Raw genomic sequence first — 15,263 nt, 5'->3', positions numbered from 1 at the left:
AGCCATCTATCTATCCATATAAAACATGTCAATTGCATTTTTCAAGATAGGCTAACTACTGTTAAAAAAAATTCTTTCTAAGGGAATACTTAATTTGCAGGTGGAGACAATACTTGATTTCCCAATTCTCGCATTTTAAACTTCGTATGTAGGCATGAACTAATATCATCAAACTATTTTTGCATTTCAATAGTATTTATACAATCGACATATACTGAGATAATAAATAAATAACTCCATTAGCAACTTTTTAATGATCACATAACAACACATATTATTTACATATTCCTTCTTCAAGTCATATAAAGACCTTTGTATTTCAACGATATACATGTTGCAATTTTCATCTCTTCTCATTTCGAGAACTTTAAATCCATCCGGGATTTTTCAAATAAATACTAGCGCCTAGTTCATGACCCATTAGTATTCGGCCATGACGTCTATCAACTACATATTTAAATTTGTTATTTACTGCCAATGATGTTAAGTAGCAGAACTTAATGTCATTTATTGTGGGAGAAGATATTTTACCAAAATTCATTATAGGTATTTACGTGAACCCTTTGCTACAAAACTCACTTTATATCACACGACCTTATTATTCTTATTCCTCTTTCAATTCGTAGAAACACTCATTTGTAATCTATACACTACTACAGAAATAACATATAACGGCAGCTCTACAACATCGATTTTTTATAAAGCTGACGTTAAAAGTCAAATATATTTATTAAATATTTAAAAAAAAAACTATTTAACGTCGGTTTTTTTTTTATTAACATTCAACGGTGTACGTGTTATAAAGAGAATACATATTTTTAGCGAGCATAACTGTGTCTTAATTACTCTTTTATATACTCCGTACTAAATAGTCAGGACACCTTTGTCTTCTGGTGCCTAGTTCTGGATCCAAATTGTCATATAACAAGAGCAATTGTAAAGGCAATTATGTTGTCAACAATTATAAAATTTTTATTATAACTTTCTCCCTATTCATAAAATTTATGACAATTTCTAAATCAACTAGATTATTGTCATTTCTCAAATATATTTAGATATGGTTATTCAACATTCCCAGTATTATGATTATTTGGTGCATCTATAGATTTACTGGGGTCTTTCGCCTTCTGGGCAAATATCTTCCTAGCATATTTCTTTAAGAGATTTCAAGAGTGACAAAGTTAATTATCTTTACTAGATATACTTTTCGTCGCAATATCCGTCACTATATTGCGACGGTATAGTTTTCGTCGCGTTTCGCGATTTTTCTTGTAGTGTTATCTTTTACATCGATAGGTTTCCCACGCTTCTAGCACCAAGGAGCATCGATAGATATATACGGTTCAAGTTGGGGAAGGCACATGGGCCCTAGCATCATCAAAATCTAAATAAAATTATTCTTAAAACTCGTTACAAAAAAATAAAAAAAAATCAATAATTACATGCACTTACCCAGACACATAACTTAATCACATAGATGCAATGCTGCAAAAATCGTGCCTAGGCGTTTGGTGGTGGCCGACCGCCTAGAATTTCAGTGAAATCGTTATTCTAGGCGGTCAGCCGCCTTGGCGCCCTAGGAGGCCTAGGCGCGGACTAGATCGCGGCAGACTAGGAGGCCTAGGTGAGGCGTCTAGGTTGCCGGTTAATTAGCTATTTTTTCGTAGTTTTGTTTTTTAAATTGGTTATTTTTGCTTAAACTGATGTTATTTTTAGTGAAATAACCCTAAATTGTTCAAATTGGTCGCAAACCCAAAAATATGTAATAAAAAAAATTCAAAATCAGGTACTCAAATATTAACACCTTGTGAGTTGTGACTTTGTCTTGTGTTTTGATTCTTTAAATCTTTATATAATTTAAAATTTCAAATATTTTTAGGTTAATATTTAATATTTTAGTACTAATTATTAAAGTATTAAATAATTGATTATTATTAAATTTTATTTTCTTTAAAAAAAATCTTGTAAATAATTTTTTTTAAAAGGCGTCCGAGAAGCACCTAGCAATTTTTGTAGCATTGCTTAGAGGACGTTTGGCAGTCAGGAAAGTTTGAATATATATATATATATATATATATATATATATATATATATATATATATATATATATATATATATATCGATTAAGTTGAATTTAATTTTTGGGTGCTTAATTAATTTGATGACTTGGTGATTTTTCAGCATATGATTTATTAATTTCAAGTAATTTATTGAACTCTTGATTATTTGTTAGCTAGGTTTTTTTTTATGCTTCTATATAACAAGGATATATTTATTTGTTAAGTTTTTCTTAAGAAGGTTTAAACGAACTAAACATGTTAATTAATTTTTCAGTAATTTAATTGTTATGTTTTCAAGGTAACCAAACATGTTAATTAATTTTGCGTGTAGAGCTATTTTCTTCAAACATATTTTTTACAAATATTTTCTCAAAAATTTAATTGAGGAGAAAGTACCAAACCGCCTTTTAAAATCTGCTCAAATTTCATTCGAAATCACTTAACGCATCAACCCAAATAGAAATAATGTCCAAATTCGCCACTGAACATACCCTGAAAGTGTAATTAGGTCACTAAACTCAAAAAAAAAGTGTAATTAAGCCACTCAACACTCCAAATGCATTCAATTTCACTTGATAACAAGTTATCATGAGACGAAGACAGGTCGGCGGAGACGAAGGAAGGGGGGTGGCGTAAGACAACCTGTCTCACGCCACCCCCCCCCCCCCCCCCCCCCCCGGGANTTTTTTTTTTAATTTTATTTTATTTTAAAAGTTTATTATTAAAAACTAATTTAAAATACCAATTCACCATGCATGTAAGCTGTAAGCAGGTAATGTGAAGAAATGGATAGTAACCTGCTATTAGGTGAATTTGCATACATTTGGAGTCTTAAGTGGCCTAATTACACTTCTTTTTGGATCAGTGACCTAATTGCAATTTCAAATTACATTCAGTGGTCAATTTGCACCTTATTCCACCCAAATATATAGTTTCGGGCTCGTTCCCAAGATATACCAAACATGGTGCTAGTAAATATTTGTGATTTTTATATTGACCATAAAAACTTGTTTCAATGCGAATCTAGAAGATCAGAAATAAAACGCAAAGAACATGAAAAGAGGGAAGAAATCAAAGTAGACAGGACAAAGGTACGGCGTTGAGCTACAAGCACGCCAACAAAATGCATTAAGCTACGGACCAGAAACTTAACATCCTTGCAAGCAAAGAACCTGATTCATTTAATTGATTTTTAGAGTTTTTTTTTTTTATGATAAAGAAATTCGTAGTTACTATCTAAAGGTGTGCAACGGGTAAATAAATCTCGTTTGGTTCTTAGCATATTTATACACACATGTAATTAATAAATAAAAAGGAAAATGGTCACATGTAATTTCTTTTTTCTTATTACATCATAATTAAAGTACTATACATTATATAATTTAATTACTTGTCTACGACACTATTATGTACTGTCTTATAAAATTTGTCACTAATAAATAAGCGAATTGGCAGGTACACTACATATACCAATAAGTATATTCATACGTATCAGTATTCTAGCTTATACACCAAAAAAATAAAAAATCAACAACAACAACCAGGGACGGAGCCAGAAATTTCTTCTAGCCGGGGCGAAGTATTAAAATAAAATAGATAGTTAAAAAAAAAAAAGAAATACTTAAGAAATATAATCATAAATATTGTTGAATATATGCGATAAATAAAACACATCAAAATTTTATAAAACTATTCATAACAAAATATGAAACATAATTAATTTGATAAATTAATTCAAATACAAAACACATTATAAATTACATATTTCATTATTAATATTATATATATATATATTAAAAAATCAATAAAGCTTTGTAGAGTAAAGGAATTGAACCCTTAATCTTTTTTAGCACAAAAACAAATCTACCAACTAGTCAACCTAACATCTTGTATAAATTCATCTATTTTTAGTTTATAAAAGTGATTAAAGAAGTGCCATAAAAATTGTGATGCTAACAGGATTTGAAAACACGACCTTTCGTATGGCAAAAAGTAACATTACCATCTTGTCTAGCTAATCCATTATTTATAATATCTGTTTTCATATAATTATATCTAAAACATGTACTATATATACATATATACATATATACATACAAGGCTATATATGGAGTGGGGGTAGCAGCCCCTACTGCCCCCACAGTGGCTACGTCACTGACCACAACAACGAGGTGTGTTTATTCATTGCCTACGTTGATGACTACGGTCCACACAATAATTTACCTTTTCTATCTCATCCTTTTCCCATTATTTTCTCCCATTTTTTGGAGCATACTCCTTCGCACTCCTACACATCATTTTATTTTATTCACTTTTCTATAATTATAATAATTTCAACATTATTATTATAATTTTTATTTTAAATAAAATTAAATTCATAAATTAAAATGAGCGTTTGAAATCGTCTACGAAACAAATTAAAATTCGAAAGTGAATACAAAATTCTAAATAGGCTATGTTTGGCAAACCTAGCTGAAAAGGTAGCTGAAAGCTGAAAAGGAGCTGAAAGCTGAAAAGCTATAAGTTAGGAGCTGAAACTGGTGAGCTGTTAAGCTAGCTGTTATGCTTAAAAGTGTTTGGTAAAATTAGCTTTTTGATAAGCTGATAAATGTAAAAAGACTAAAAAGGGCATCTTCATAAAATTTAAATTTGTTTGTTTACATATTAAAATTTAATGTTTGAAAATAAAACTATTAGCAAATCATGATCTAGCATCCCATAATGAAGTAGCAATATTGTTGCGAATCTCCTTCATCTCAGTAGAGGTCTGACTTAAACTTTCGTTGGTGGAGGTATTACTACTTGAATCTTGAAGTTCATCGGGCGGTATGTAATCTGGATGCTGCTCAAGCACATTAAACATCATGTCATCTTGTGAATTCTTCCGAATATAATTATGTAAGGCAAATGTGGCCATAATAACATCAATTTCATAATAACAACAACAATAATATTTAGAAATAACAACAACAATAATATAATAATAATCCAATTTAAACAAGTATTAGTAGGTGAATACTTGAATAGAAATATTAAAAAAAAAAAAAGAAAAAAAAAAGAGCAACAGGAAACAGTGATTGAATACTTGAAAATTATTTCATATCTTTAATATACATATCAAAAATAAAAAACAAAAACAAAAGGACTTTAATATACATATCAAAAATAAAAAACAAAAACAAAAGGAAACAATGGTGTTGAATACAAATAAAAAACAAAAACAAAAGGAAACAATGGTGTTGAATACATTGATAAAACTTGGGTAGAATCCTACAGATTACAAACATTGCAGAAACTTACTTTAATTCTTCAAATTACACTATATCAAAAACACTGCAGATTTCATTAATATATATATATTATATCAAAAACAAAAACTGCAGATTACATTGATAAAACTTGGGTAGAATCCTACAGATTACAAACACTGCAGAAACTTACTTTAATTATTCAAATTACATTATATCAAAAACACTGCAGATTTCATTAATATATATTATATCAAAAACAAACACTGCAGATTACATTGATAAAACTTGGGTAGAATCCTACAGATTACAAACACTGCAGAAACTTACTTTAATTCTTCAAATTACATTATATCAAAAACACTGCAGATTTCATTAATATATATTATATAAAAAACAAACACTGCAGATTACATTGATAAAACTTGGGTAGAATCCTACAGATTACAAACACTGCAGAAACTTACTTTAATTCTTCAAATTACATTATATCAAAAACACTGCAGATTTCATTAATATATATTATATAAAAAACAAACACTGCAGATTACATTGATAAAACTTGGGTAGAATCCTACAGATTACAAACACTGCAGAAACTTACTTTAATTCTTAAAATTACATTATATTAAAAACACTGCAAATTTCATTAATATATATATATATTCAAAAACAAACACTGCAGATTTCATTAATATATATATTATATAAAAAACACTGCAGATTATATTAATATATATACATATAAATAAATAAAAAAAATGAAGGAATACATGAAATATACATCATATACACGCAGTCCAACCATTCAAGTAATACAAGTAATACAATGAAATATATATCATATACAAGCTTACGGATATACGAGATGCAATAGAAAAAAAAATATACAAGTAATACAACAAAATAAATATATACATACCTACAGACCGATGATATTGCGATTGGCCGGTTGCAGACTGCGGAGCGAGGTGGCTGATGGGCGATGCTTCTGCGGAGAGTGAATGCAGATGAAGTGATTAGCGTGAAAATTGCGAATAAATAAGAATAGAAAAGGGTTTTAATTGGGAAGGGTGATGTCATTTCTTTAAAATAATAAGGTTAAATATGGAAAAAAAGTTAGGAAGCTACTAGCTTATTTTGAAACGCTACCTTAGGTAGCGTTCAAAAATAAGCTCCTATTTTAAGCTACTAGCTTATTTTAGGAACATTACCAAACAAAGCTTATAGCTTATTAGTAGCTTAAAATAAGCTATAAGCTCCTAAATAAGCTCTGCCAAACAGAGCCATACTAAATTTACCAAAAATTAATAGAATTAAAAATTTTTAAAATAAATTAAAATAAACATTTAAAAATAAAAGAAAAAAACACAACGAAAAAACAAAACAAAAGAGAGGTCAACGCCAAAAGAGACCGTTCTCTCCGGATCAATTTTCTCCTCTCCCCTCCAATACTTTTCTCTCCCTTTCTCTTGCCCCTTTCTCTTTGATTGGAGAATGAAGATGTCCTCATAATAATAATAATAATAATTCTTATGTCTTATTTTATGTATTTGGTTTGGTTAATGATACTTGAGTTATTTTTAATTTAATTTTTATAATAACAAGTTTAATAATATTAATATATAAAATTTGTATATTTAGAAATTATATTAAAAGTACTCTTAATAAAAAAATTAAAATTAAATAAAAAATATTAAAGAAAGTATACAATAAGAAGAAAGAGATGGTTTAATACTTTAAGCAATGAAAGATAAACAAATAAATAGATAAAATGGGAGGAAAAGAATATTATTTAACTATTTAAGGCCTTCAATTCCCCATCAAAACTTAGCTTGTTTAGTAAAAACGTAGGATAGATACTAAATATGGAGGCAGCAAGAGACGCGATTACCTCAGTCCTGTCGAAGTTGGATGATCCGGTGGTGAAACAAGGGATTTCCTCGTACGGATTGGATGAAGAGGCGGAGGAGCTGGTGGCGGAGCTGACATGGATTAAGTGTTTCATCGTAGACGGAGAGGAAACCAAACAGGGACGATCAAGGGTCAGCGTTTGGGCGGCGATTATCCAACGGTACGCGCTCAAGGCTCACAAGGTTATGTCCGCTTTTGATCACGGCGTTGATGTTGAAATCGGAGGAGAGCAGCACAGTTTGTCGGTTCAGAACTTAGCTCAGAAGGTGGAGATTGAGAACGTGATTAACAAGCTTGTTAGTCTGAGGGAGAAGCTGCAAATTTATGTCACTTTTGGAGTCACACATGACCAACAAACCTCAAATCTTCCCAAACTTCCAGGTTATTTAGACTTCAAATTGTTTTTTTAATTTGTTATTGGTCCTGTTTGGAAAATGGTTGTTAGCTGATTGGGTTGGCTGTTTGGGTTAGAAGGTATGATTTGTTGATAACATTGGCCATGTTTGGTAAATGGCTGTTGGCTAATTGGGTTGGCTGTTTGGGTTAGAAGGTATGATTTGTTGATAATATTAGCTGATTGTAAAAAGTTGTTTGATAAATTAGCTGTTAGCTGATAGCTGTTTGGTATAATTTCTTTTCTCAAAAAGCTAATTGAAAAGGCTGCTTTGAGTAGTGTTTTGAATTTTAGCATTTTGGAGGTACAAAAAGCTTATTAACCAAACAACTAATAGTGGTCAAATAAGCTAAAATTGACTAGGCTGATAATTTACCAAACAGGGCCATTGGCTGATTGTAGAAAGTTGTTTGATAAATTAACTGTTAGCTGAGGGCTGTTTGGTATAATTTTTTTTCTCAAAAAGCTAATTGAAAAGGCTGCTTTGAGTAGCATTTTGAATTTTAGCATTTTGGAGTTACAAAAAGCTTATTATTTACCAATTAATAATGGTCAAATAACCCAAAATTGGCTCATAAGCTGATTATTTACCAAACAGAGCCATTGAGTCTTTCTGAGAATTGAATTGTTGTTTTTTTAGGTGACGAGTGAAACTCACAATCACTATCACTATCTAACAGTGTGGACTTCCATTTGTGAGAATTGTTTGATGAAATGATTGGTGTTTGAATTGCGCAGAGGCAAAGCGTGGTATAGAACCCCCAAGAGAAATAAAAGTGGCAAAATGGGGAGGTCGTGGGGGAGGAGAGTGGAGTTACCGCCCCAAAGCTCCAATAAAACTTGTAGTTGTTACGCATGGACGGATCATCGACTCCATCAGTTTCATGAGCACAGACGAAGAGTTCTCCAAGAGACTTGGTGGCCGTGGGGGCAGTAAAACCACCGAGGTAGGTCATCATATACTACCGTCTCATTTTATATGCCTTACTTACTATTCATCGGTCAAAATAATTCTTTTTTCTTTGTTTATTTCTGCAGGTGAAAATTAATAGTCCCATGGAGTACTTGACAGGCATTAGTGGGACTTATGGAGGTTATGAAAACCATTTGATAATACGATCGCTGAAATTCCACACCAATATGAGGGAACATGGACCTATGGGTACTCAAGATGGAACCCCTTTCTCTTTTGTGATGCAAGAAGGTGTGATAGTTGGATTCTATGGGCGGGCTGGCTATTATCTTGATGCTATTGGTGTGTATGCAACACCCAAGTATGATCTTGACCATGAAAGTTAAGATATATGTATGTATGTATGTATTTATCCTATCTATTATAAGTACTTATAATGTGTTAAATTTCATTGTATAATTCCGATACTCTTCAAGGGCATCCAATAAAACTTGAAATATTTGCTTTAAAAAAATTCTTTTGACAATCTAACTTCTATGGGTTACACTTGTGTGAGACCGTCTCACGGATTCTTATCCATGAGACGGGTCGGGTCGAAACAACATGCAAATGTCATACTTATATGCTCAAATATAATACTAATCAGGAGTACAATTTTTGTTACTTAAAAGAGAAAAATTATTACATTTTCCCTAATAAGTAATGTTGACAAGTGCTCCTTAATTAAAATATAATACTTTTGAGGAAAAATGTAATACTTTTAAATCGATTAGTATTACTTTTAAAAGTATTGTATTTTTCCTTAAAAATATTACATTTATCCTTATAAGTAACAAATTTTTTATTCCTAATTAGTATTACATTTGAGCATATAAGTATGACATTTATGCGTATAAGTATTATATTTTCATCATGACCCAACTCAACCCGACCCGTCTCACTGTGAGACGGTTTCACACAAGTTTTTACCAACTTCTATATATAGTTTCTTTCGTTCAATATTTATTTGATTTGAAAAATTTTGACATAACAATTAAAAAAACTTGTGTGAGACCGTCTTACTATGAGAGGGGTCGGGTCAATGTAAAACTGTGATACTTATACGCACAAATGTCATACTTATATGCTCAAATTTAATACTAATCAGGAATAAAATTTTTGTTACTTATAATGGTAAATGTAATACTTTTAAGGGAAAATGTAATACTTTTACATTTCGATTTAAAAGTATTGCATTTTTACTCAAAAGTATTATATTTTTCCTTATAAGTAATTCACATTACTTATTATGAAAATGTAATAATTTTGATGGAAAATATAATACTTTTAAATCAAAATGCAAAATTATTACTATAGATTTTTCTTCAAAAGTAACAAAAAAAATTATTCCTATTTAGTATTACATTTGAGCATATAAGTATGAGTATTGAGCATATAAGTGTGGCATTCGCATGTTGATTCAACCCGACCCGACCCGTCTCACGCAAGTGCGACCCCATAACAATTGTTAAAACCATACAACATACAACATTCCGTTATATATTTCAGGGAAGAGCATACAAATTTTGATTTTTTTTTTTGTATTTAATAATAATTTCAAGGTAATGTGCACAAAGATTGCCTTAAATATATATACATTATAAACTCGGAAAAAGTTTTGAAAATAAACAATATAGTCAACATACAAAACCCGTGTAATAATAATGTGCTCATTTAATAGCATGCAATTAGTATGATGAGCGTATTTCAATCCATAAAAGAATAATATCACTTAATTTGATTGGACTAATTGAAATATAATCCAAAATTAACATAAGAACTAAACCTGTCCGATTACAACCATATATATTGGTAGGAAATCATGGGAATAATTAATAGACTAATATGGATGGTATCTAGTCTAGACTAGAAAAACATATAGCAATTGCAGTCAACAGAGGCAGCCGTTCTCCTATTGATCATGGCAGGAGCGGAAGAAAAAGGATTTGATGATGATGGATACACAAAAGATGGGACTGTCAGTATCAGTGGCAAAGCTGTCCTCAGATCCAAGACTGGTGGCTGGAAGGCTTGTTCTTTCATCGTTGGTATTTCGATCCGATTCCTCTCTGATCTTCATTATTTTTTTTGATACATTAGATTTTTTTTTAAAATTTAGACTAGACTAATTTTAAGCTGGCCTTCAGAATTTCTGTCCAAAAGTCGTTTGAAGAGGTAATTTGCGAGTTTTCCAAGTAACCTCTCAGTCAGTCCATATCATTGACTATGTATCTATCTTTACACTTTCGTCAACTTAGGGAGCCCAATCTCTGACGTAGAGTTTATAGTGTTAATGTGGGTTGATAAAATGTTATATATTGTGATTTTTGTGCAGTGTATGAAGTGTTTGAGCGTATGTGCTACTGGGGGATCTCATCCAACCTAGTTTTATACATGACGACGGTGCTCCATCAGGGCACAGTTCAGTCGTCCAACAATGTGACGAATTGGGTTGGCACCGTTTTCCTCACCCCAATTTTGGGTGCCTATGTTGCTGACGCTTTTTTGGGACGATTTTGGACCTTCATCCTCGCATCCGCAATTTATTTCTCCGTAAGTTACATACCATCTCCGTTTTCAAAAAAAAAAAACATACCATCTCCATTTGGGACGATTTCGCAACCACATTAGTCTAATGTTGTTTTTGCCTACACCTCCGTCTCACAAGATTTCTGGAGATTGTAAATTATAATATGATTAGCCCGCAGGTCGGCTTGCGGCCCACACGAGCTAACCCGCATGATTTGCAAACCTAAGTTAAACCCGCCAAGTCTGCATTCTTGTTGACCAAAATTTTTATGCCCTAATTGCCCCAATTGTTATACCATCGACTTATGAGTTATGAACCCTGATACAAAAATTATATAACTTCAGTTAAAATATTTTGTATCAAGTTAATATGATAGTTATAGGTACAAAAAGTCAACTGTTGGTACAGAATGCATCAATTATAAATACACAATCTGTGGACCAGAATTTACAATGCAAAGTGGATCCTTGTCCAGGGTATAGTCTATCTAATTGCCCTATCCCGGGTCAATTTAGGGTTGGCCCACTAACTTTGATTTATTTTGACACCCCTTTTCACAAGGGGTTCCTTATATTGAGCGTAACCCTAATGCAAAATCTTGAGTGTAACTTTCATGACCCGATCTTAGGCCCTTATGTCCAATGTTGTTTTCTTAATACATAGGGAATGGCATTGCTGACGTTGGCGGTATCAGTCCCAGCCCTAAAACCTCCGCCATGCGCGGACGCAAATGGACCTCACTGCCCAAAACCATCCACATTGCAACTCGGCGTCTTCTTCGGAGCGCTCTATATACTAGCCATCGGCAACGGCGGCACGAAGCCCAACATTCCGACCATCGCCGCCGACCAATTCGACGTGCACGACCCCAAAGAGAAGTCCCAGAAGCTCTCCTTCTTCAACTGGTGGCTTTTCAGCGTTTTCTTGGGCACTTTCTTTGCCAACACCATAGTTGTGTACATTCAAGACAACGTTGGATGGGCGGTCGGCTACGGTCTCCCCACCGTCGGCCTCGCGGTGTCGCTCATCATTTTCTTGTCCGGCACGCCCTTCTATAGGCACAAGAAAGCCCTGGGAAGCCCTATTACGAAGATGGCTAGGGTCATCGTTGCTGCTTTCAAGAAGTGGAATGTTCCAATCCCTTCTGATCCCAATGAGTTCTATGAGCTTGACTCGGATGTTTATATCAAGAAAGGGCAATACAAGATCAAGTCTACACCTTCTTTGAGGTTTGTGTTAATAATATGAGAAAATGAAACTTTTTTTCCCTGAATTATTGATTTTTTAAAAATAATTTATCTATACATATCAATTCCTTAATTATTCTGAAAGTAAAGATTTTTTTCCTATGAACATTTGGACTTCTAAAAATAAGGGTAAAATAGATATTTTATTTATTTTTCTTTTTCAAAAAGTTATATGTGCAAATAAGAATAAAATATAAAAAAGAATAGACACTTTTTACAAATATTATAATTATAATTTTAAGGTAATGTTAGTAAGAGAATTAAGACTTAAACACAAATAATTCATTATTGCTAATTTTATGTTTAAGTCTTCCTTTTAATGTGTTACTAGCATTATATTAAAATTATAATTATAATATTTACAAGGAAAATTTGTAATTAAGTATAAGTTAATTCTAAATGTCACCCCTCAATTCTAAATGGTATAAATGTTGTTACTGAGTTGTCAAAATGTGATCATATATTGCCTCTCTTGAGAGCATAAATTACAATATATAGAGACAGTAAATGGCAAGATTTTGATAATTAAGAGGCAACGTTAGTAACACTCATAATTGAGGGGTGACATATATATGAGAGACATAAATTATAATTTTTCCTTATTTGTAAATTGTGTTTATTCTTTTTCGTATTTTTTCTAATTCTAACCTATAAGCAATAATTTTTTTTGAGTACTACTGACTCTGTTACAATGTAATATTAACTCACTCCCATCGGATGCCACTAGACAACAAGAGAATGAAAGTGATTTGAAATATTTATTTTGGCTTTCTTTTTAATAATTCAAAACCCTATTTAACATAGAAGGGAGAAAATCATTACTATCAAAATAATTGAGGAGATAATGAATAATTTGGTGGGAAAAACGTTATAAGCATAGAAAGTGACCTATTTTTCCCAAATAACAATGATAAACTGAGTTTTCTCAATCATATCCTCTAACAGCCGGAATGATTAATGGTGCAGGTTTCTAAACAAAGCCTGTGTTGAAACAGGGGACACCAGTCCATGGATGCTCTGCCCAGTTTCGCAAGTAGAAGAAACAAAGCAAATGCTACGATTAGTCCCAATCCTAATCTCCACCTTCATTCCCAGCATTCTATTCGCCCAAATCAACACACTTTTCGTGAAGCAAGGCGTCACACTCGACCGAAAAGTCGGCAACTTCAATTTCCCGCCCGCCTCCGTGGTCGGCATGGTCACCCTCTCCATGCTCCTCTGCATCGTAATCTACGACCGCGCCTTCGTCCCGGCCATCCAAAAATGGACCAAAAACCCCCGAGGCATAACCCTCCTCCAGCGCCTCGGAATCGGCCTAACCCTCAACATCCTCGTCGTGGTCGTCGCCGGATTCACCGAAATGCACCGCCTCGCCGTCGCTAAGGACCACGGCCTGGTGGAGAGCGGCGGGCAAGTGCCGCTCACAATCTTCGTGTTGCTCCCGCAGCTCTTCCTCCTCGGATTGGCCGACGCGTTCGTGGAGGTGGCCAAGACGGAGTTCTTTTACGACCAGGCGCCGGAGAGCATGAAGAGTTTGGGGTCGTCTTGTTTTCCGACGAGTTTGGGAGTTGGGAATTTTCTTTGCAGTTTTGTGCTGTCCACGGTGTCTCGCGTGACGGAGAGGGGTGGGCGGAAAGGGTGGATTCTCAACAACCTTAATGATTCTCGCCTGGATTATTATTACTGGTTTATTGCGTTGCTTAATGTGGTGAATCTTGGGTTCTTTTTTGTTGTGGCTAAGTACTATGAGTACAAGGCTGAAATCTCGGATTTCTCGGATATGATGGTTGAATTGAAGCAGAATGGAACTGAAGGAAATGGTGATACTGATGATCATGAAGCTTCACGAAAGTATTGAATTATATTGAATAATATTAATAAGTGGATGGAACACAGGCAGAATTTAGTTTAATTTGGCTCTGGTAATTTTTTAATTTTTTTATAATGGTTTCTTCAATAAAAAATATAGCCACTTTATTTTTTAAGGCAGGTGTCAGATTTATTAAGCAACAATTGCTGGACTTGCCATTTTACTGGTCTCCGACCAACAAAATGTAAATGTAAATTGGTTATATAATAGCACAAATGGTAAGTACTCATTATGCACACTTGTTGAAGCACAAAGAATTAATTCACCTCCACTGAGACTTGATCTAAGGTTCTTGGCAAAGAGGTTCTGTTAAGGGATTTCTCTTTTGCCCCTGTACATTTAGTATAGGAATACAAACAACAAATCCACAAACCACCATGTAAAAAAAGAAAAAAAAAAAAACCAGGAAATGGAGCCCACACTACTCCTTAGCAGCCTGCCCATGTCTGCAGAGGTGGTAGTCTAGGCAACATTTTGGTCTGAGACGAAATTAACCAATTGGAAAGACTGGCATCAACCGGAATCTCTGTCTGGCAGTGTTTAAGATTGATTAGAGGATCTGATGATTTCGAGTTTTGTTATAATAATAAAACTATTATTATTATTATTATATTATTTAAACCAAGTAAGATTGCATGTGATGAGCAAGAATGCATGTGGGCATGTACTGGCACATTATTAAGCTTAGTTGTGCACATGGGAGTAATATAAGTGAGTGTGTATTATATTATTAAAGCATGTGTGTGATTATTGTATAAGAGTTGGCAGCATCAAAATTGTCGGATTTCCTTTTGTATAAATAGGGAGGTTTGGTTCAGATTGTTTGTACCACCCAAATGAAGAAGCTGATGAAATAAAAAAATTCCCTCCTTTGTTCAGACTTCTCTTCCTCTCTCTAGATTAATATTCTTCCGTAGTATTTTTCCTCCCTTCCTCTCAATTAAATACGTGGATATATTTTATTAAATATATCTTACATTTGGTATCAGAGCTTCTCAACCTTCCAACCCTGAGATATTTTTTCCTAGTAAAGTATGGCCAATAATTT

General features: G+C 33.1%; 2 protein-coding genes across 2 annotated transcripts; both read left to right on the top strand.

Moving 5' to 3' along the window:
• The first annotated feature begins 7,132 nt into the window (after positions 1-7,132).
• On the top strand, positions 7,133-9,043 carry LOC116002583. Its single transcript, XM_031242748.1, has 3 exons — positions 7,133-7,603; positions 8,355-8,563; positions 8,655-9,043. The coding sequence occupies exons 1-3, from the start codon at positions 7,177-7,179 to the stop codon at positions 8,913-8,915; spliced, it is 897 nt and encodes a 298-aa protein (XP_031098608.1). The 5' UTR covers positions 7,133-7,176; the 3' UTR covers positions 8,916-9,043.
• A 1,446-nt stretch (positions 9,044-10,489) lies between these two features.
• On the top strand, positions 10,490-14,257 carry LOC116003104 (protein NRT1/ PTR FAMILY 5.2-like). The gene is made up of 4 exons (XM_031243276.1): positions 10,490-10,616; positions 10,904-11,121; positions 11,762-12,327; positions 13,312-14,257. The coding sequence occupies exons 1-4, from the start codon at positions 10,490-10,492 to the stop codon at positions 14,201-14,203; spliced, it is 1,803 nt and encodes a 600-aa protein (XP_031099136.1). The 3' UTR covers positions 14,204-14,257.
• Positions 14,258-15,263: the final 1,006 nt, after the last annotated feature.

The sequence above is a fragment of the Ipomoea triloba genome, chromosome 13 (assembly GCF_003576645.1).
Source record: "Ipomoea triloba cultivar NCNSP0323 chromosome 13, ASM357664v1".
Taxonomy (NCBI): domain Eukaryota; kingdom Viridiplantae; phylum Streptophyta; class Magnoliopsida; order Solanales; family Convolvulaceae; genus Ipomoea; species Ipomoea triloba.
This window is presented reverse-complemented; position numbering and strand designations above follow the sequence as displayed.